General features: G+C 41.4%; 1 protein-coding gene across 1 annotated transcript in view; it reads right to left on the bottom strand.

The window, feature by feature from the left end:
* Positions 1–23,999, bottom strand: part of GLDC (glycine decarboxylase) — a 94,916-nt gene that overhangs the window by 6,624 nt on the left and 64,293 nt on the right. Inside the window, exons 16-22 of the mRNA XM_041762122.1 lie at positions 22,793–22,868; positions 16,197–16,322; positions 14,604–14,753; positions 13,148–13,260; positions 11,501–11,642; positions 8,372–8,483; positions 1,769–1,864 (exon numbers count right to left, since the gene is read on the bottom strand). Of these exons, the coding sequence (XP_041618056.1) occupies positions 1,769–1,864; positions 8,372–8,483; positions 11,501–11,642; positions 13,148–13,260; positions 14,604–14,753; positions 16,197–16,322; positions 22,793–22,868 (815 nt within the window). The remainder of the gene's footprint in view (positions 1–1,768; positions 1,865–8,371; positions 8,484–11,500; positions 11,643–13,147; positions 13,261–14,603; positions 14,754–16,196; positions 16,323–22,792; positions 22,869–23,999) is intronic.

Genomic DNA, 23,999 nt, shown 5'->3' with positions numbered 1-23,999 from the left:
AGTATAATTCTGCATAATCAGACCTTGCATTAAGGAGACAAATGAGTCACACATGTGGAACTCCCATTGTGATACAGTAGTAAAACTATTAAATTATTGAAGCTTTCACTTTCCTTATTAAAAGAAGTTATCCAAATTATTAAAATTCAGATAGAATTTCACCCATTGAAAGACCAAGTTCTCCCTACCTTAGTCTTTCTGATAATTGAAGGGCCTTTGATATTATTGATAATGTCACTAAAACATGGATTTCAATAAGGACTGAGCTGAATGAATATCCACGAATCCATGAAGGGTACTGCATCTTTCTAAATTCTCCCAGGAAAATTACACGGTCTTTATGAAACCAACATGTGCTTATTCCTACATCTATAAAAACAGCTGAAACAGCCATGCCCCATGTCTGAGGTGATTATAAAACTCAAATGCCTTTTGTCTCTAACACTTCTCCAAGGCTACCTGCTCTACTTCTTTCACCATTATATCAACTCATTTCTTCAAAGAACAGGAGTAAGAAAATACCAGAAACATAGGCAAGACAATGAAAACAAAAACCCACAAACCCAAATAATCCAATTAAAAGTAGGCAGAAGACATGAACAGACATTTCTCCAAAAAAGAAATCCAGGTGGCCAACAGACATATGAAAAGATGCTCAACATCACTCATCATCAGGGAAATGCAAATCAAAACTACAAGATATCACTCATACCCCATCACAACGGCTAAACTCAAAAACACAGGAAACAACAAGTGTTGGCAAGAATGTGCATAAAAAGGAGCCCTCTTGCACTGATGGTGGGAATGCAAACTGCTGCAGCCACTCTGAAAGACAGTATGGAGGTTCCTCAAAGTTAAAAATAGAGCTACCCTACAATCCAGTAATTGTACTATTAGGTGTTTTACCCAAAGGACACAATACTACTGATTCAAAGGGATACATGTGCCTCAGTGTTTACAGCAGCATGGTTGACAATAGCCAAATAATGGCAAAAGCCCAAATGTCCACCAACTTATGGATGGATAAAGATGCTGTATGTGGAATATTTGTCCACCATAAAAAAAAATAAAATAAAATCTTGCCATTTACAACAATATGGATGGAGCTAGAGAGTATAATGGTAAGCAAAATAGTAGGAGAAAGAATATCATATGATTTCAACCATATGTGGAATTTAAGAAACTAAGAGTGGGGAAGGAGGAGAAGCAAACCCAGAAACAGACTTCAGAGAACAAACTGATGGTTACCAGAGGGGAGGTGGGTGTCGGATGCATGAAATAGGTGCTGGGAATCAAAAAGTACACTTATCACGATGAGTTCTGAGTAATGGATGGAACTATTTAATCAGTATATTGCACACCTGAAACTAACAAATACTGTATGTTAACTTTAATGGAATTTAGATTAAGAACTTAATGAAAAATGTAGAAAAAAAAGAAAAACACAGGAGACAGCAATCATTTTTGGGGGGATTTTTAAATCTGTAAATTACAAAGACTTCTTGGATGGCGATGGATTCAAGATGTATGATTTAATAACTTTCTAAAGGGATTACCAATGCCGTCACAGGGCAAGTTCTTTTCTCTATCATTTTGAAGGTCGTGTAGAACCCTGGGCTCATCATTTAGCCTATGGATCAGTTTACTATGGTGGCTGCACATTTGGTTTGTGCCTTGAGGAAGTGGCCCATAGCCAGAATGGGCAGCTGCATGAATGTCAACAACCTGGGTTGCCCTAAAAAGGAGTTGCTCCCACAAGGTCACTCACCATAATCCTGAAGCCTCTTGGCCACATCCACAGCTTCAATATTTGCAGACTTTTTAAAGGGTCTTGTATCCAAAATAAATTCATGAGCCACGTAACCTGGAAAATTATTTCAGTTCAAGATTAGCATCAGCTTGTTTTACCCATGCAAATGAACACATATCAGTGATTACTTGGCAAATTTATAGTTGGCAACAAAGATGTTATCTACTTTATAATTATAAAATGTAAAAATAATTGTAAAAATAAAAATGTTTTTAAGATGTCACACCAATGTGTCCAACCCTTAGTGCTGAGAGGCTGATGGGAGATGGGACTTTACTGCCAATACAATGCTCGAACAACATTTGCCTAGAGATTCCTGGGGATAAAATTATTTCTACTCTGAGGTTATAAAATCTCCTTCCAACACTTCCAACATATCATCACAGGCCTGACCTTTTTATTACAAATTATTTCTAGAGCTAAAGATCCATTGATACCATTTTTAGTAACTCTGCCCCCTGAATCAAATAACTTCCTTCTGCATGTATGTAAATATATAGAAAACATATCTCTAAGGCACCTACATAACTGGACGTGATTCTTCAAAAGGGCTTTTGAGGTTTTGGTTTCAGGCTTCAAACTGAGAATTAGAAATGGAGGCTGTCAAACACCACACCACAAAATGGAAGAAGCTGATGAAGCCAAAGTCTCTGGGAGTCAGTTCACTTTACTCTAGTTGGTAAACTGATTGCCTGTCTAGGCCCATGCAGCTATCTCCCCAGCATGAGCTATTTGACCACCCATCCATCAGCAGAAATAAACCATCAACGAGTCAGCATTTTCATAAATAGAACAACATTTCTGGAGGCCTTCCAAATTACATGGCCCACACAACTGATGAATTTCCTTCTAGGAAAGTATCTGCTCATGAGACAATAATTTACTCCTTTTTTTTTTTTTTAAGATTTTATTTATTTATTCATGAGAGACACAGAGAGAGAGGCAGAGACCCAGGCAGAGGAAGAAGCAGGCTCCATGCAGGGAGCCCGACGTGGGACTCGATCCCGGGTCTCCAGGATCGCGCCCTGGGCCAAAGGCTGGCGCCAAACCGCTGCGCCACCCAGGGATCCCCTAATGTACTCCTTCTTAACCCACTTTCCTAATTCTCAGCAAACACTGAATCTACTTACAGATATGTGGAGCAGATATAATTCCTCAGGCCTGAGAAGAATAGCTCCAGTCAATAAGAGCCCGAGACCATCTATGACTCTTCTGCCCTTATGTTGCAATGAATAGATAAGGACTCGTTTTGTTAGAAAATAAAAGCATGAGAACCTGAAGCTTTAAATATACTGTCACTGAATATTTTTTAAATATTCTAACAATGATGGGATAAACTTGTAAGGAGTGGGATTCAAAAGTAGAAAGTTGTATTCACAGCTAAGTCAAGTCAGAGGGGAAAGGTACCTAAAAGGAATAACCACTTGGAATATGGGCGTTGGGGGCAGCATTGGGGGGTGGGAATGGTGAGATCAATTAAATCTAGGAATCCTACAAACCCAATTATCCCTACCCCATTTTGGAAGCCCAGCCACAACCTTTGACCTTTCTTCTCTGAGCATCCACCCCACCACTGTGATGGTGACATAAGAAAGAAGCTAATGAAGCTCACTGCTCTGAACGATGCTCAGTGGGCATGTAGGAGGGGCAGAGGAGAGGGACCCATGACAGAGGAAAGGAGTCACTCTTGCTGGTAGGCAGAGGGCAGTCTTCCAAGGAGAAGTTCCGTCACGCGGAGCCCAGTTTGGCACTAACACAAAGCCAGCGTCTGCACCCCCCTTCCCCGCCCGAGCCAGGCGGTTTGGGAAGAGCTCCATTTTCAAAATGAGATGCAGATGTTCTTTTCTAAATCCATATCCTAATGTGTTCAAATGAAAATGGTGGAATTTCAGCATATTTCTGTCTTTCTGTACTTGAGCCTTCAAAGGGGTGAAATCAACACTTGCTGGCTGTTACAGGCCAGATCCCAAGATGTTCATCTTTATACTTAAGGAGAAAAGATACACAAACCTTCTATTGCAATATGGGGAGTCAAGACAATCTGAAGTCGAAATTATATAAACTGATCAGCACAAGTGTTAATTTCCTCTGAGTAGGTGTTCCTGCTGGACCTAACCATGACTATAGCTGAAAGTCTGAAAAGATACCAAGTCAAAGGAACAAGGAGGGGAGGGGTGGCATGATGGCAAAGCAAAATAAAAGAGGCTTGGCTCTAAGCTTGGAACATCTTCCCTCCTGCTCCACATCCTCAGAGTGACTGACTGCCTAGAGATAAATGGAACTCACTGGCAATCAATCACTCTACAAAGCTTAGGTAGGCAATCAGTACTTACTCAAGCTTTTCCGTTGCAATCCAGGAACCATAACTAATAGAACAAAACTGAATGAATTTTTTTAATTCATCATCTTAAAAAAAATCCTCAACTGGATGTCTTTCAATAAATAAGAGTTTGTCACTAAAACAAAAAGGTACAGGGATCCCTGGGTGGCGCAGCGGTTTGGCATCTGCCTTTGGCCGAGGGCGCGATCCTGGAGACCTGGGATCGAATCCCACGTCGGGCTCCCGGTGCATGGAGCCTGCTTCTCCCTCTGCCTGTGTCTCTGCCTCTCTCTCTCTCTCTCTCTCTGTGACTATCATAAATAAATTTAAATAAATAAATAAATAAATAAATAAATAAATAAATAAATAAATAAAACAAAAAGGTGCAATCTTACCTGAGGTAATTCCTTTCTGTCCTCATCCTAAATCCTACTGCTTTTTCCCCATCCCAATTCTTGCTTGCTACTTCCTTGTTTCACAAAACCATAAGTCTCAGTACTTTAGCTGGTATTTTCAAATCTCTCAAAGAAATGGTTCATAAAGGGAAGCCTCGAGTTCATTAAAATTATTTCCTCATAGTCATTTATAATTCTTATATAGAGCTATATAGTCTTATATAGAGCTAGTAAATATGATTAAGATGAATAATCATCTTTTAATATTGTCATTAGACATTTCAGAATACAATGTGTTTATTAAGAACATTTCTATTTGGGGCCATAAGGAGGTATAGTGCTAATACTTCATTAGGCCCTAGAACACTCAGCTTCAAATTATATAATGAATATGTTTACCAAACCAAACATGAGACAGTTTTTTATTTCATGAACTTTGGGATGGGATAATAAAGTCTGTAATACCAATATATCTCTGCATGAGATTAGAAATACAATTCATTATTTGATCCTGGGATAAAATGTCAAAACAAATGGAAATTGCATCTATCATTTTGTGCTGCAAATCCCCTAGGACTGAGAGAGTCTCTGCTTAAAGCAGTCACTCAAATGCTAAGTACACGGCAGGCACCTGAGAAAGCCTTGCTGTTCACTTTCCTTTCTGCTGGACTGCCACCAAACCCCTGTGGTCCAGATCACACGCATTTTTGCTTTAAAAAACTAAATTTTGCATTGCACAACTTTGTGAACACACTAAAAATCAGTGAATCGTACATTTAAAGAGGGTGATTTGTATGGTATATGAATTGTCTCAAAGTTTTCAAATGAAGTAAATTTCAAATACTGTAAAAAAAAAAAAAGGAAAAGAAACATAAACCTTGTCAATTAAAGCAAAAAGATCATTTTTCAGCCACCAGAAGGGAAAAGACATTTGTTTTGGGTTGGTATTATTTTTTAGACTTGCATTTGGTGTTCACTAGGCCCTGGTGTGATGGTCACTTCATATTCTATTAGCGTGAAATACATTGGTGAGTCTCTGTGGGGACAAACAGGCCTCACAGACCAAGAACTTAAATGTATTCACACTCTGAGATAATTTCTGTTCTACAGCTTTAACCTCAGGAAATAATCAGAAATGTTTTTTAAACATCTAAATAGGAGCTATTTGTTGCAACAGTGTTACAAATGCAAAGCAAACAACTAGGGGGGAAACATTATAGAATTACCTAAATCCTAGTATATCCATACAATGCAATCAATGTAGCTACTTTCAAAAGACATTTAATGATATGGGCTTATAATCACAATATAAGATAAAGTTAAAAAACAGGATACAAACTGCGTTTGTAATATGATCTCAATGGTCTAAAAGTAAGATAAGGGGAGCCCCGGTGGCTCAGCGGCTTGGTGCCGCCTTTGGTCCAGGGTGTGATCCTGGGGTCCCAGGACAGAGGCCCGCATCAAGCTCCCTGCATGGAGCCTGCTTCTCCCTCTGCCTGTGTCTTTACCTCTCTCTCTATCTCTGTGTCTCTCATAAATAAATAAAATTTTAAAAATTAAAAAATAGAAGATGAGAAGAAATATAGCGAAATAGTAGTAGTGGTTATGTCTGCTGGATGCAACCCTGAATCATTTACATTTCCTTCCTCATGGTTTTTATTTTCCAAATTTTCCATGTTGAGCATATGGACATTACTTATATAACCAGACAAAACAAGCACTTAAACTAATCCTGAAGGCCGATATAGAAGCAGGACGCATTTCACAGGGCAAGAGTTATATTTGAATGAATGAATTAGTTGTTCTTGTGTATTCTTTAATACCCACTTCAGAAGTATTTTATTGTGTTGCTTAGAGACATATTGCCCTAACTTTCTTCCCTAATCTCTGGGGGGCATTCCTAACCAGAGCTTCTGGTTATTGAGCGCTTTTCTATTTTCAAACTCCAGAACCACGCCTTTGGATGCATGTGTTTAAGGCAAGACCAGACTTTAAATTAAAGATCACAGAGGTAGAGGTGTTCTCCGCCTGAGCTGGAGAAACAAAGAGCCAAAGAGAAGCCGTCTTCCTGCGGCCCATGCTGCTTACGGCCTGCTGCCTCTCTGCCCCCATCCCCACGTCCCCATCTGCCCCTGTGCCCCAGTCCTGCGCCCACAGCAAGCCTGCTGCGTGTCTGCCCGGCTCTTACAGACACCCCCTGCCATCACCTCCAAGATGACTGTTCTCCCATCTATTATTCCCTCTATTTTAGCTTCACTCGCCCTCTTCAATGCCTGTTCTCTGGCAGTTCAAAATCATGTTCTTATTTCAAAACAAAACTGCATCCTCCTGGAGCAGCTCCCACCTACCTGGCCCCCTGCCTTCACTACCAAACTCCGCCAAACCATAAAGGCCTCTCCTGTCATGTCCCCACCCTCAGTCCACTTCTCAGCTCATTCCCATTTTGCATCTGTCTTACCATTTTTACCCTGATTCTTTCAAAGGTGACCAAAGTGTTCTTAATTGTTAAAACCAAAGTTGTTTTTAGGACTATCATAAGACCAGTCTGTCTCCCCCTTTTGTGTAACACCCCACACATTTATGGTGGACAAAGCCTGACCAACAGGTAGAGGTGCTGGAGAACAGAAGCAGGCACAGTCTCCACTGGCAGGAGTTCAAGGTCTGATGGACAGAGCCAGATAATAAACGGACTGGGAGAAATCCTCAGAAGAGGAGGGAGCCAACAAGAGGGAGTAATTCTCTCTGCCAGGAAAAGGATGCTTCCGGGAAGAGGAAAGGCCTGTAGAACAGCAACTGACAGGACACACAGGGGCTTGACTATGGAGGGGCACTGTGACAAATGCTGCAGGGGCTGTAAAGCTGCCTCAAGCATGGGGCCCTCCATCACCAGGTACCCCTTTTCTGCTCATGCCTTTCAATACAGCTATCTGCTGGAGGGGTTGTGCTCTCTAGCTTCTCCAAACTCTTTCCTTAGGTTTCACCATTTCTAAGAGTCTGCTCTTAGATTCTGTGCCCCTAGCCAAATGTCTGCAAGTCTGTCTGGCTCCAACCACTCCCATCACTTACAGGGTGACTGTGTTCCCCCTTCTATTATTCCTACTATTATACCTCTATTATAAGCATAAGGGAATGACATAGAATTTCTCTCCACACTCAAATAATCAGTAACTGAGTCCTACTGATTCTACTTCTAGCAGGATGTTCATCCCCTGCCATTTCCTTAATGACTAACATTTTCTTAATCCTGTCATTCCCCTGCTCAAGAAAAACTTTTGTGGCTGTCATCTGGTTCAAGGGTAAAGTTGAGAGCCTTCCAAGATCTTCAAGGCCCTAAGCTGCCTCTCCAGCTTAGTTCTTCATGTGCTCTCCCTCCTCCTATCCCATCCATCAACCACCCAAAGCCTCCACCACGACAATCCTGGCTTGCTCCAATATCTCTGTTTACTGGGGTCGGCCCCTCTGTCTTCCATGCTCATCATGAATGGCTCCTCCCAGAAGGATCTCCCAATTATTCTGTCTTTCTGCCCTTTCTGAATTACTCCACTGTTCTGGAGGCATTTGCGTAGCACTTTGTGAGGTAATGAGCCTGCAATATTTATGTATATGTCTCCCAGTGGTATGGCTCCTTGCTGACCTGGGCTGTGTGTATCGCACAGCCTTCGAAATAGTGATACTCCTAAACTGTTCACTAAATGGAGGTTATATCTTTTAAAAATAAAATCAATGCTTTTCTGTAGTATATGCTAAGAAACAGAAGTTTCCTACCCACTGCAGAAAACCACATCTACTAGGTCAAACTTGGCCCCAAAACACCCAAGGTGATGGTAAACTAAGGATGATACTTGCCTCTTGCACCGCGGAAAAGGACTCTGTAGTGTTTTTCTAATCGCTTGGCCATGTAGTTGGCATTTAATATAGCAATTTCTGTGGCCTGTTTAAGGCCCTTGCCTCCCATCATCTGCCACAGAGAGAAAAAGAGCCATCAACCATAGAACAGGTAAACCCAGTGGACAGACCCCAAGTAATCCCACCCATAAAGGGAATCAGCCCACCATTACTGTGGATTATAGATGGGTATAAAATCCCAACAAGGAGGTTTGCCAGTCTTCTCTAAGCCTGAAATAAATTTTGGTTTTCTCCTCTGAACTTAACTTTATATTTCTTATAAAAATAATGAAGTAGTAACAAAGTAACAACAAGGAACAAAGTAACAAAGCTTAAAATAGGGCAAAATTGGCTGCTGACTATTATCTAAAGAGGAAAAAGAATCTTAGATTCTGTTTTGGGGGGAGATTTTGTTTGTTTACTATAAATTTGAGATGTCTTGATAATTGCCAGGAATCTCCAGGGATCTTGACCAAAATCTCCACTAAATCAATTTTGTATAATTTGTCTTCTGGTTGTCCATAGTTAGGGTTATTTATATGTTTAACGACTGCCAGGTTTAAGCTTGCGCTTTTATGGTAGTTTCTAAATCCCTGTGTTTATATAGAGTAAACATTATCACCAACAAGGAGCTTAAAATCAGGATTGCACCTATTTTTACTGCCTACTACTTTCCTCCCAGAATAGTTCACGTATGACGGAAGCTGGGTATGTAGTAATAACTAGTATAAAACAAGTGAGAAAGCACTAAATAAAACAGGGACACCAAAGTACAAAGTAAGGAGAGGACATATCTTGCCAAGCTAGACAAAGAAGGGTTCCCAGAGTAAGAGTTAGAACTTGAGTGGAAATCTAAAAATGGGGGCACCTCGGTGGCTCAGTTGGTTGAGCGTCTGCCTTTGGCTCAGGTCATGATCCAAAGGTCCTGGGATGGAGCCCCACATCAGGCTCCCTGCTCAGCGGGGAGTCTGCTTCTCCCTCTCCCTCTGCCTCTGCCTGCTGTTCCCCCTGCTCATACTCGCTCTCTCTCAAAGAAATAAAATCTTAAAAAAAAAATCTAAAAATGGGTAGAATTTGAGAGGCAAAAAGAAAAGGGAAGGTGCTCCGGGTGAGATGAATGGCAAAAACCCAGCTGTACAAGAGCAGTCCAGGGATTACTGTAGAGGCTGGTGGGCTGTGTGACCTTGTGCAAGCCTTGAACTTCTGCTATGAAGAACTTGGAATGGGTTCAGCCAGCCAGTGGCTCTTAACTCATGCATCAGAGTCACTTGGAAAGTTTGATGGCCCAAGCCCTACCCCTCATATGCTGAGAGTGATTCTCTCTGGGATGGGGCCTAGGCATGTGCACTTTGGGAAGAATCCCTTAAGGATTCTGTGTAGGCTCCTAAGACTGAGCAGTAAAGGCAAAAAAGGAAACCAGAAGATAATTTGAGCTCTTAGGGGAAATCTAGCAGCCCTCTAGGGAGTGTCCGAGATGGACTGCAGCAGGGAAAAAAGGTAATTCTAGAGCCTAAGTGACCAGTAATAACAGCCTGAAATAAAGAGAGGGGTCAAGGTCAGAGGGGTAGTTTAAAACCTATTTCATTTCTTTTTTTAGATTTCATTTATTAGAGAGAGAATGAACATGAGAAGTGGGGGAGGGTCAGAGGGAGAAGTAGACCCCCTGCTGAACAGGGAGCCAGATGCAGGGCTTGATCCTGGGACTCTATGATCATGACCTAAACTGAAGGCAAATACTTAACTGACTGAGCCACCCAGGCTCCCTAACTGAGGTTCCGTCTGGTATTCCTGGCATATGGCCAAACCAGCTTTGGGGCATTTATTTTCTGTATGTGGGAAATAATCTCTAACCCAAATACATCCATAACAAATAATCCAAGTTTATACAATCTAAGGACCGAAAGGAACCTGGGAATAAGATTCTAATTGCAAAGAAGCAGACCTTGATTATGATAGTTTTTGTTGTTACTATTTGTAAAACAACTCAAGTATTGTTTTAGGTTTTAGTCTCTGAGGTACAGAATTGTTGTTCCAGCCTCCCAGAAAGTTTTCATTAAGAATCATAAATGCCACACTGTTGAAAAATAACAGCCAGCCCCAGAGAACCATCCAGCATGATTTGCATAGCTGAGTTGTGGAGTCTTGTTTCAGCAGAAGCCACGTTCTTTTAAGGAGGGAAGCCAGTTTGGGAAAGCTGCCCTAATTAGCTGCTGAACAAGTGTTCCTATCCAATGCATGGTCTTGTCAGCCCAGGAGGTAGGCAGGCCAGTTTGAACAAGAGCTGTATTGAAGAAACTCTGGCCCTAGAGTTTTTTTGGAGAAACACAAAGAAACGAAAGCCGTTCTTTAACAAAGTGTAATTACCCTGGAGAGTTACAGTTCCACAGGCTCTAAAGGGCAAAGAGCTTTGGGAAACTACCACATAAGCAAAATTTCTGCTACTTTTTAATCTTAGCCTCCAGATATCCTATCCGTATATTCCTACGAAATATAAAGCAAAGTGAGATTTAGTTCCTAAAATTTATCCCAGAATCTCAACCAAGTGTAATAATTAGTATGTGTTTTTCACCTACAAGAAGCTATCCAAATCCTACAGGAAACTAAATGACATACCCAGAACATCCATATGACTCATGGAAAAATATATCTGGCATCTCAGTTTCTGTGATGTTAAACCCACTATGAGAACGCAAAGGAAATAGCATCATGAAGAAGAGATGAAATAAAGTTAACTGATCTCTTTAAGATTTCTTCTACCTAAGTCAACAATCTTCACTGAACCACATCTCATCCATGGATTTCTTCTTTTTTTTTTTTTTTTTTTAGAGATTTTTTATTTGCTTTTTATTTGAGAGAGTAAGGGGAAAGAGGCAGGGTCAGCTAGAGAGAGAATTTGTAGCAGACTCTGAGTTGAGCAGAGAGTCTGATGTGGGGATCAATCTCAGACCCTGAGATCAAGAGTCAGATGCTTAACTGACTGAGCCACCTAGGCACCCCTGGATTTCTTCATTTTTAAGGAGGAGTATGCAGTCTTAGTTTCCCACCCACATATCACATCCCTTGCCCACCTAACATAGTCACAGGCCTCACCTTAATGTAGGCCCATGAAATGGGCAAGATGGAACTGGAGCCCCATGGGGCTGCACTGACAGTACCCACAGGCTGGGCATCCTCACTTGGCTTTACCGAAACGATGGGATGATTGGGCAGGAAAGGGGCAAGATGCTTCTTCCTGTTATTTTTAAACGCAAATTCAGAAGATATAAAAAAGATCCAGACCAACCAAACAGGCAAGGGCTGAGTCCTCCCAGAAAGCTCTGTTCCTAGTAGAGGAACTCAAAGGATTGACACCTGCTAAGAAATATATGTTCAGGAAGTATTCTTTCCCTCCTCTTCACCAGCCATCAGTGTCCCAGTGGCTCACCCTAGAACTATGGTAGAGGATTTGGCAGAGATAGGCAGCCATGAAATACCTTGCAATGGATGGACTCACCAAGATATGGAGACCTCCCAGCCCCACACCCCCACATTCCTTCCCAAGACAACTAAGGGATAGACAATGCTGGTAAGAAGGAGGCCCATGGGCCTATATATATCAAAGGCCAGCATGTGAACATCACTCACCCACCTCCCCCACAGCTGAGGTAATGAGGCGCCCCTACTTGCTACGAATAATAATCAAAAAGAAAAGCGAAAAAAAAAAGCAAGAAGGCCAGCCTCCCAGGATCCTGAAGACTGGACCCCTTTGGTTCATTTTTGGAAAACTGAAGAAACTTAAGAAATGGCTGTTCAGCATCGTTTTCAGAAGATGATTCAACTTCACAGTGTAAAAATTTATCAGCAACTACAAAATATTCCTTTAGTGTTATTCTGACCTCATCCAATTATTTCTAGTAATGAGGTTTGTTTCCTCCTCACTTATCTCAGATGTAATAAGAATCTAGGCTGCAAAATGTTCAACATTTTACATCCAATTCCTTCCTTCCTTCCTTCCTTCCTTCCTTGAGAGCAGTTAAAATTCTATTCTCTTAGCAATTTCAAGTATACAATACAGCATTATCAACTAGAATCACCATGTTAGACATCTTATAGCTTCAAGTTTGTACCTTTTACCAACTTCACCCTAACCACGTCCCTGTTCCCCAGTCCTTGGCAAGCACTTTTCTCCTATGAATTCGTTTTGTTGGTCATAGATAATTCACTTTCAATGTAACCATCAGCTGATTTCTTTTTTAGAAAGAAAGAAAGAAAGGAGAAATGAAAGAAAAGAAAAGAACAGAAAAGAAAAGAAAAGAAAAGAAAAGAAAAGAAAAGAAAAAGAAAAAGAAAAAGAAAAGAAAAAGAAAAAAAAAGAAAAGAAAAGAAAAAGAAAAAGGGCTGCTTGGCAATCTAAGTTCAAGTCTAAGAGGTCCCTGTCGGTGCTAATAATCCAGTTCAGATCCATAATGCTCCCGAAAAAAACCCTATTCATTGTTCTGTTAACAAAACTGCGCTAGTCATGCACGACTAGGAGCTTCGTGTGGCCAGTCAAGCACTGTGGTTAGTAAAATCCACTTATGCTCTTCTTTGGACATTCCCTGAATCACCCTCACTGCTTCTCTCCCAGCCCCCACTGGCAAAATAGATTGAAGGTGTCCGTGACACTTGAAGACCTTGACGAGAGGAACAGCAATTTTGGGGTCATTCTTTCATCCTCAGTCTCTAAAACCTTCCTGAAACAAGCAGCCCAGAACTCACACGCCGATGGGCCCCATGCCAGGGCCGCCTCCTCCGTGGGGAATGCAGAAGGTCTTGTGAAGATTTAGGTGTGAGACATCAGACCCAAAATCTCCAGGTCGACAGATTCCCACCTACCACAAAGGGAAAGAGCCAAAATCAAAAGTCAAGAGCTTGAAAGTCTAGAAAGGCGGCCATGCTGTTTGCTGCGGTCTCTTCCCTCAGAGAAAAGGCATTCAGAGTTCTTCACAGAAATGTTCTCAATTCTGGCCAAGTTCTGCAGTCAAAACCTTGCATCCCATAGGCAGCCCGGTTTATGGTTTCTATGGAAACAGCAACTGACCATTTAGCCTAATTTAGTTTTTAAAATACAGATTTGAATATATCGTCAATTCCTAATTTTCCACCACAAGAGGGAGGAGAGGAAGCACACTGAGCGAAAGAAAGGGAGGTACCTCCTTGCTGCAAAAACAGATTACTTTTACCCCAGCAATGGTACCACCCGTTGCATGGTTAGCTTTGAGTATCATCCACTTTGGGTAGCTGAGAGGATGCTGAGCCAAGGAAAAGGAAGGAAGGCTGATAGTTTTCCTGAGGCCAACTTAATACCAGCCACAACATTCAACAGGCATTCCTGCCACTTTGGCATTAGGGCTAATTTTCAACATGGTCAAAGATGAAGAGTGCATTAATGCTATTGAAGCAATAAACAATCTCTGAACCACACTTAAAAAAAAGGGAATCAGACAGAAATAAAGAAGAAAGAATTTGAAATGGTAAAGTAAAACCAAACAAACAAAAAAACAAAAACAACCCACAATCATAACCACAACAACAATGACCAAGAAGTCAGGAAAGCTCTGAAAGATGATGACCTCTTCTACTCCAATAGCCCCTATGGCATTCGCTCAGTGGTGTACATTACACAGAACCTTCTCCCTCTCTCCTCTCTCTTCTCTGTCTCTGTCTCTTACACACACACACACACACACACACACACACACATATACACGCACACATAATCAGGATTCGCCCTTCAAGGACTGAACTATTCAGCTACTATACACTTAGCAAGTTGAAGCCAGATTAATGGCTTATCCATTGTCATGCCATGCTGTGGGGGACCAAAATCCAGTGACCAGAACTTGGGTCTGAGATCCCTTAGGAAGGGAGTCAGTCGGGTAACTTTCTTACCGGTAGCACCTTGAGAAAGATCATAATCTCTGACAAACTGAGGACATTCAGTTCTCATTCTCTGTTTCCTGTCAATCTCTTTACTTACTCCCCCAACCGCTCCATCACTTCCGTCAAATCTAATCTCAGTGAAATTGCAGTACTTTGCTTGAAATTGGCAATAAAAAAAGCCAACCACCAGTTTGAATTCAGTATCATGTTTCAGACACTGTCTAGAAGTCAGAGGAAAAAATCTTTTTTTGACTTAACCATTGTTTCAGGAAGTCCCTCTTGCATTGCCCACCTGTGCATTCATATTTGCCCCATCTAGATAGACTTGTCCTCCATTTTGGTGGATCAGGTCACACACATCACCAATGTTCTCTTCAAACACTCCATTGGTGGATGGATATGTAATCATGATTGCTGCCAGGTTCTCCTTGTGTTTATCCACCTGTAAGATAAGAAAAGAGCAGAGGGAGACAAAGGAGGAAATGTATCTTTATTGGCAATTTGTTTTTCTTTAAAGGATTGGGAAAGATGAAGTCTTGGTCTTTTCATTTCTGGAATTATCTCAAGATCTGATGACAATAAAGATTAACCGCCATTACTTTAAGTCATTCCAGAAATAACAAAATCCCATTCAGGCTAAGTCTCCATGATCAAGACCTAAAAGACTATTAGGAAGATTTTGGAGTATTTTAGACTCAACTCCCCAAGGTTTTCCTTTGGTTTTAGTCAAATCAATAATTATTTTATTTATTTATTTTTTCAATAATTATTTTAGATCTTTTTGGTTCCAGATATGTCTGTTCTCACAGTTAATCTCTCTCTGCTCATCTTGCCATACCCACCCCTATTCCATTTCCCTCTCATTCTGTTGAAATTAGAATTCCCATAAAGGAGTGTTCTGCTCTGGTAAAAAGAAATCTTCCTTACGTTTCCTTTCCACAGAAAGCAAACATAAGAGGCACGTTCCTGTTTTTCTGGCCAGTGAGTCAGAGCATACTCATGTGGAAGCGAAAAAAAACATTTTTTAAAGGTCATATCCTATATTGGGGAAACTTAGCAATTACAACTACTGTCCCAGAATATCTATTAGTAAAACCTTCATGGGGCTCTGGAAGGGTGGGGATGGATGAGAGAGATGAGCAGTGCTGTGGGTTTTCACCTTCCTTTGAAGGTAGTTACATGAAGTTCTTGGACTCCATGCCTAGTAATCCCAACAAAAATCACATTGCTATTCAACTGATTTCCTTCCCTCTTAAGATGCAGCCTCTAGTCCACCAGTGGAAGGCAGATACGGTTGCTAGGCAACCTCCTCCTGGAGGTTGTGAGGTTGGGAATGGGGGTTGGTGTTGCAGGAAGGAGGGTGGCATGTGGTCCGAAATTTGGCAGGTGATGGCTGGGACAGTCACATCCATTTGCAAAATCTACATTTATGTTTTAATTCCCAATACAAAGATAGATAATAACTGTGACTGCCAGTTTGATTATTAATGGGGGGAAGAAGGGAACGGAACGGCTGGGCAGGAAGGAGGAGGCAGGCAGGCGCTGCAACGGGTATCCTTACTACCCATGAATAATTCATTTAGTTTCTTACATATGCATTAAGAGGATGGGATTGCAGTTTAAAAGACCTTCTGCCTGCTGGTGAAGGAAGTAGACTATGTTCAGTTTTATTATGGACCAAAAATGTGACTGTTGCTTTTTATTTTTCTAATAGAGATGGTTTTCTGATTTATGCTATTTTCCCCAGACCCATTTAGAGGGGAAAGTGCAGTCTTTTCATTAGAATGCAAAGCAAGACAATATTGATCTAAACTATCCAGTCCCTTCTCCCCACCATCTTTTCCCAACCCAGACCTCGCCCATCTGTTTAGTGGAAGATGGGTACCATGGCCTTAAGGTGAGCTGTGTCGATATTCCCGTATTTATCCACCTCCACAGGCTGAATCTTCATGCCTGCCATGTGGGCACTTGCAGGATTGGTCCCATGTGCTGATTTTGGAATGAGGCAAACCTTAGGAATGGAATGAAAGGAAGGAGAAAAAACTATCACCATGTTATCCATGGCAGAAAAGTCCTACAACATGCTTGGAGCACACATTAAATAGGCACCACGTGCTCTATTTAAACTGATTATTAAGGGATCCCTGAGTGGCGCCGCGGTTTGGCGCCTGCCTTTGGCCCAGGGCGCGATCCTGGAGACCCAGGATCGAATCCCACGTCGGGCTCCCGGTGCATGGAGCCTGCTTCTCCCTCTGCCTGTGTCTCTGCCTCTCTCTCTCTCTCTCTCTGTGACTATCATAAATAAATAAAAATTAAAAAAAAAAAAAAACTGATTATTAAACCTTAAAATCTATAACAATTTCATTATTACTGTATTGTAAAACAACGTCCAAAAGAGGACTCTGCATTTGAAACCACAAATATTACTATTTAAAGACTTGTGTATTAATTAGTACTCTCCTCCCTCATCTCAAGCACACCAAAAACCAGACCCAAGCTTATTCTGACCCTGCCTCAGCTATAATATGTAGAAAGCATCTTATAAGAACATGAGGTTATGAGGTACTTAGGTGGCTTAGTGGCTGAGCATCTCTGCCTTTGGCTCAGGTCCTGATCCCGGGGTCCTGGGATCAAGTCCCACATTAGGCTCCCCAAAGGGAGGCTGCTTCTCCCTCAGCCTTTGTCTCTGCCTCTCTCTGTGTGTCTCTCATGAATAAATGAAAAGAAAATCTTAAAAAAAAAAAAAAAAAAGAACACAAAGTTAGAAATTAAACACTAGGACCCAAGTGCCCACATCACAGCTTCAGTGCTCTGGCTTGGCATTGCCAAGGTCCAGGAGAGATGATGACAGTAGACTTAAGTCCAAGGCCTTTCAGTGCTGATACATCAATTACGTTTACTGGATGCTTACTCTGTGCAATGAATTGTTAGTTGCCACAAGAATCATAAGGTGAACATGAAAACCAGTCAACCCCTGCCCTGTGTTCAACAGACAATGCTGGCAAATGTATAAACAGGTGCCAGAGGAACTCAGAATAAGGGGGTATCACTTCAGTAGAAGAGGTAAAGGGAAATGTTTCAAGACCCACAGCCTAAGCTAGCATTTAAAGATGAGCTGAATTTTTGCAGAAGGTGGATGGTGGGTACAATTTTAGAATTCCCAGATTTAAATCATTTATGTCCTCCTACAAATCACATGAACACAAGCAAACACACATGCTCTGGTAGATCTGATGATGCTGCACTACAGGAAAATGCATCACAGAGCTTCTACCAACAGAAAGCAACAAGGAGAAAAGCAATGATCACCCTGAAAATAATCCTCCTTCTTCTGAATCCCAGGGCCAGTAGTGCTGCAACCTCTTGGAGAGAAATGGATGGGCATTATAGAAATGGGCTTGTGAAGGGAAACCTTCGCTAACAGCTATTTCCTCCAAAACAGTAAAGTTGTCTACTCAAGGAAACACGTGTGCACACAAAGGCAAGCTGTCACTCTTCTGTTGACAGAAAGCTTGTGCCTCTTTGGAACTGTGACTGATCTCACGCTGGTTATTCAGTGTTGTCCTCAAATCTTCTTTCTACTTTAAATGCTTCCCTATTGGGCAGCCCCAATGGCTGCAGCAGTTTAGCGCCTCCTGCAGCCTAGGGTGTGATCCTGGAGTCCCATATCAGGCTCTCTGCATGGTGCCTGCTTCTCCCTCTGCCTGTGTCTCTGTGCCTCTCTCTCTTTCTCTCTCTCTGTGTCTCTATAAATAAATAAATAATCTTTAAAATAAATAAAAAAAATAAATGCTTCCCTATTGTATCTCTGTGTGTCTCCTATAAATAAATAAATAATCTTTAAAAAATAAAAAAAAATAAATGCTTCCCTATTGTATTGAATTTCTTTAATTTCTCAGATCCAAAGTCACTTGTCCTTTCCCATAAAGTATTTTTATTCTCCCACACGACCTTTGGATAAAAGGATCCCTTCTGGGCAGAACACTGATCAAGAAGGAAAAGGCAAATATTAAAAATGAATATATTCAAATTTAAAAATTTTAATGAATATAAAATATTGATTCAAAGCCTACGTTAAGAATTTATACCAGGGAAGTTCTGCTGAAGTAAAAAAATTCAAGAAAAAATGTCAACCATCCTGGGATACACTGAATAATGGGCCCCCCGAATGTCCACATCCTAATCCCCAGAGTCTGTGGATGTTATGTTATAGCAAAAAGGATTTTGTAACTGTGATTAAATTCAGGCTCTTGAAATGAGAAATTAAGGATCTTGAAATCTGGATTATCAGTTGGGTTCTAAATATATCCCCCAGTATTCTTAGCAGAAGGAGGCAGAAGGAGGTTTGACTACAAAGTAAGTAGAAATTTCATGAATGAAGAAGAGGATAGAATCATGGCAGGAAGGGACCCAAAGCCAACGAATACAGGAAGCCTCCAGAGAGGCAAAGAATCAGATCCTCTCCTGGATCCTCCAGAAGGAGCCAGCCTTGCCAACACCTTGATTTTAGCCAAGGGAAACTAATTTCAGACTCCTGGACTCTGAAATGGAGAAAACAATTTTTGTTTTTCAAGTCACGAAGTTTGTGAGAATTTGTTACAGCAACCACAGGAAACTAATACATATCCTAATATAAGGCAGCAGAAAGAAAAAATATAAGGTTTTGATCATGACTCATTTATATGTTGCTATTATACACTTCTGGTTTTCTATGTGGAAGTAAGAAACTAATAATTTGGGGGGAAATTTTTTAATGTTAATCTTTCCTCACTTTCAAATTGTGGGGTCACAAAGGTCAGGGAAATAATAGGACTCAGATTTGATTCTTTAGTTTATACAAAACAATCCTCTTTTATGCATTAATGCCCATTTAGGTAGATGCTCTATTTTTCCAAGTCCCCAATGTACCCAGTGTAGACTCAACCAACAGCTCATCCTCCAACACTTGCTGGATGAGTAAAGTATTAAGGAGTGCTCCTTTGCAAGGGAAATAAATTTTTTACTACTAATAAAATCTAACAACCAAAGGCTACTACTTTGTCTCAGGCAGTTGGGAAGAGAAAAATATTCCCATACACATTCAGCAGGCAGGAGTGGGTTTTGGTGTTTTCTAGAGGTTATTTTCATCTCTGATCAGCAATCTGAGTTACTATTTGACTAGCAAATTGAATTATTAATTATGTAGGGTTGAAGACAGTGCCTGGTAAGTATTTGTTAAATTTGTAAAAAATAAAAATAAATAAATAAATTTGTATTCTCCCAAATTAATGTAGTAAATCAATCAGTAGCTATTGCATTTTAGGAACGTCTGAAATTTAACCTAAGACAAATGTGAAAATAACTGACCAAAGCAGCTTGATATAAGAGAAGCATAAGGAATCTGGAAGGTTCTATTGTACATGATTTCCCTACACTCCTTTTCAAAAAACGGTATATTTTACTGGATCCCATTAGAGTCTATTGTGCAGGAGCAGCTGCCTTCGACTTCTCTGATGTGGAAAAATCCTCCCTGATTATTTGAGCAATAACTCATTTTCTTCTCCAACTGAAAACGTTGGCTTTAATTAAAATCTTTCATCTAGAAAGGATCCCAACATTTCAAAACTTAAGAGTTCTGTATTTCTACAAGCTCACAGCCTGGGTGGCCTTCTCTGCCTCTCTCTCCCTCAGCCCTCCCCCAACTGCTGCGTCCTAGCTTCCCTCTGTCCTTCAGAACAGAACATGGACACTGGTGATGGCAGTGTGGACAATGGTCAGTGAAGAAACATCACACACTGGGGGACAGAGAGAAGAGAAGGCTAGAAAACCTAGAGAAGGAAATGGAACAAGAAAAGATCCATGAGGGGATCCCTGGATGGCGCAGTGGTTTGGCGCCTGCCTTTGGCCCAGGGTGCGATCCTGGAGACCCGGGATCGAATCCCACGTCGGGCTCCCGGTGCATGGAGCCTGTTTCTCCCTCTGCCTGTGTCTCTGCCTCTCTCTCTCTCTCTGTGTGTGACTATCATAAATAAAAATTAAAAAAAAAAAATTCTTTAAAAAAAAAAAAAAGAAAGAAAAGATCCATGAGTCAGAAGAACTCTGCCCAGGTCCAGTCAAAAGTTCTTTCAAAATCTTTTCTCCTTGACCTTTCTGCTTTGGTCCCCAACTCCTGGACATTCACAGACCAAGCTGCTTTGGTCAGTCCTGCTGGAGAACTAAGAAACAATGAGGGGTGGGAAGCATCAGAGTGGACAGAACCTGGATGTTAACTGGCACTTTGTTATTAGCTCATTGCTGGCCTTGCAGAAGTACCACCTCTCTCTAAGGCCTCTGGGCAGGTAGGGCATGAGGCAAAGGAGGCAATGTGGAGATGTTCACACAGGATGAACGGATCCCTTCCCAGGATCCCCAGGTAACTTGTGGGTAAGAGTAGAACAAGGAAGAATTCCAAGAGCTACCTCAGTACGAGGAAGCCAAAGAAGAAAAACATAAAGGGGACTTTTAATGTCACCTGCCATCCTTTCCCTGGATAAGAGGACTTTCAATGTTTCCCTTCTGATACTATGACAGTGCTGAGCCTGAAGTCCAGAGAATAATTCTAGTTCTAAACTAACCTTTCCTTAGAAAATTAAAGAATTCAAAACCACTAAAAAACCAAGTTGGTGTGTCAGGGACTACGTGTGTCTGATTTATGACCTGATTTAACTCTGGAAGGGCACACATAGTACATTGTATGTGACCAGTACTGAATAATTATTCAACTAGTGAGTGATCTCTTTTTCAAAATTCTTTAAAAATCAATTCTACTCAACTAGGATAAAGGCCTGGGAAAAATACATGAGTGGAATCAGGATAGACACAGGAGAAGGGGAAGAAAATGTTTTTTTTTTTTTCCTCCTTTTTTGAAAGGGAAGTCAAACAGCTTTTAGATTCTTTGGTGCAAAATACAGGCAACGAGCCATAAATAATCTTCTAGTTGCTTTTTTTATTTTTAAAGATTTTATTTATTCATGAGAGAAACAGAGAGAGGGGCAGAGACATAGGCAGAGGGATAAACAGTCTCCTCAAGGAGAGCCTGTGATGGGACTCGATCCTGGGACTCCAGGATCACACCCTGGGCCAAAGGCAGGCGCTAAACCGCTGAGCCACCCAGGGATCCCACTTCTAGTTTTAATAAAAAGCAGGAATGTACTGAGATTGGGCCACCACCTACTGTATCTCACTTACTGGGGCAGCCAGAATGAGCCTGGCACATTTTTCTCTAAATCTCGTGGGATGACCTGTCACTTTTGTCCTGCTCCCAACCCCTACCCACTGCTCCCTCTAAGAACTCCAGTCCACAGCTCAGTGGAAGTTCTAGTTTAGTGTTAATCATCACCAAAATGAAGACTTCAGAACCATACTGTCTTTTACCACACTTTGAAGCCTATGTCAGATAACTGCTAGAAACCCTGAGTCTAGGGATTAATGGAACCCAGTTAAGCCTATTAGCACCTGATGGTCCCTATACAGGCACAGATGAGCAGTTTGGACCCTAGAGATAGACTCTCATACCTAAAGCAAAAATTGAAGCAGAACCATGAACTCTGCTCCACTTCCTCTTTTGCTGCTTAGAGAGGACAGTCCTCAAAAGGGAATTTAATTACTCAGTAAATATTTTATTAAAATTTATGGGGCACCTGGATGGCTCAGTCAGTTAAGTGTCCAATTCTTGATTTCAGCTCAGATCATGATCTTGGGGTGGTTGGATCCAGCCCCACATTGGGCTCCATGCTGGCCCTGGAGCCTTGCTTGGGATTGTCTCTTACTCTCTCCCTCTTCCTCTATACTTTTTAAAAGTAATATTGATACCCAACATGGGGCTCGAACTCCTGATACTGAGATTAAGAGTCACATGCTCTACCACCTGAGCCAGCCAGGTACCCCTTGATAAATATTTTTTGAGTATACAGAAATGAGAACTGTGCCTAGTCACAGTAAGGTACAGAACAATTAAAGGTGGGTTTCTGTCCTTTGCCCAGGCCTAAGGCCAGGGCTGAGCCAGGGAAAGGAGACCTGAAACGGTAATATTCCTGTCTTTTCCTTTGCTCCCAGGAGAGTTAGAGAAAAATGTGCCAGGCTCATTCATGCTGCCCAAGTAAATGAGGTACAGTAGGTGGTGACCCAATCTCAGTCCATTTCTGGTTTTATTACAACCAGAAGATTAATTGTGGCTAGTTGCCTGTATTTTACTATGAAGAATCTAAAAACTGGCCAACTTTTAAAGACTCGGTTTGAACAAAAACCTTTAATCTCCAAATGGTCTCCCTTAAGATGGTCCAGTGAAATATCTTGGGGGCAAGGACTGTAATGGCCAGTTCAAAGAAATTGGTTTCTTGATTACCTGTTCCCTAACTGCCTTTAAGAAGGCTTAGAGGGAGTGTACCACAAAACAAAGGGATGCTGAGAGTTAGACCCACTGCCACCTGGTGGTGAGCAACCACACCATGTGTCCATACTCACTGTCCTGTGTCCTTCTCCTTTCCCATCGAGGTAAGCTCGGATAGTGGCCAGCCCAGCATATTCCCCTTGGGCTCCACTGCAAAGATAAGAAGGAGAAGCATCAGGGCTTTGAGCGTCTTTGCTTTCATTTACTCATTCAGTATTCATTGGGCACACGTTCAACATGTGACAGACACAAAAACACTACCCAACACCATGGAAACCTCACCTAGGATCTGCACAAGCTAAAGGGACTCAAACAACCACAGAATGGCACTTTGTGTACTAAAGTTCACTCACTGCTACTCAGAGATGAGCCTTTCAAGCCTCGCTTAGGACTACGCACCTAAGAATTCATTTCTATTGTAGAAAATTGCAAAAGTATACAGAAATGGAAGAATATAAGGAACTGCCAGGTACCTATCACTCAGCTTGAACAATTCTCAGGTCTTTTCCTAACCGTTTCCCTCACTACCCCTCAATCGGAACTAGATTATCATTTAAGTAGGCTCCATGCCCAACATTGGGCTTGAACTTACAACCCTGAGATCAAGAGTTGCATGTTCTACAGACTAAGTCAGCCAGGTGCCCCAAACTATGTTATTTTGAGGCAAAATTAAATACCATATCATTTTATCAATTCAAACTTCAGTGTGTATTTTTCAAATATAAAAATTATTTTTAAAAATTTAACTACAAGGGCTCCTGGGTGGGACAGTTGATTGAGTGTCCAACTCTTGGTTTGGGCTTGGGTCTGATCTCAGGGTCGTGAGATCAAGCCCCACATTGGGATCCATGCTCAATGTGGAGTCTGCTTTAGACTCTTGTTCCCTCCCTCTCTCTGTGTTCTCTCTCAAAAAATAAATCTTAAGAAAAAAGAGTAAGTCCAAAAGGAAGAGTCTACAACACTCAAAGTTAGAGATTACAACAGGGAATGAAGATGAGGTGCTTAAGATCCCCAGAGAAGAGTCTGCTTGGGTTTCTCTCTCCCTCTACCCCTCCACATGTAAGTGCACACTCTTTCTGTCTAAAATAAATAAAATCTTTAAAAAATTTATAAATCCAATCATTACACCAAAAACCACAATTTCTCAATACCACCACGTTTTTAGTCAGTGATCAGATCACTCCAAAGGAACTATGCACTTTGAATGTGGCAACATTCCCATTAGTCTCCTGGGTGAGACTTCTCAGGCACAACATGAAGGTGGCTGCTAGAGGCTGGCCA

This window comes from Vulpes lagopus, chromosome 7, assembly GCF_018345385.1.
Source record: "Vulpes lagopus strain Blue_001 chromosome 7, ASM1834538v1, whole genome shotgun sequence".
Taxonomy (NCBI): domain Eukaryota; kingdom Metazoa; phylum Chordata; class Mammalia; order Carnivora; family Canidae; genus Vulpes; species Vulpes lagopus.
The sequence above is the reverse complement of the archived record's forward strand: the minus strand, read 5'-3'. Positions and strand labels throughout refer to the sequence as shown.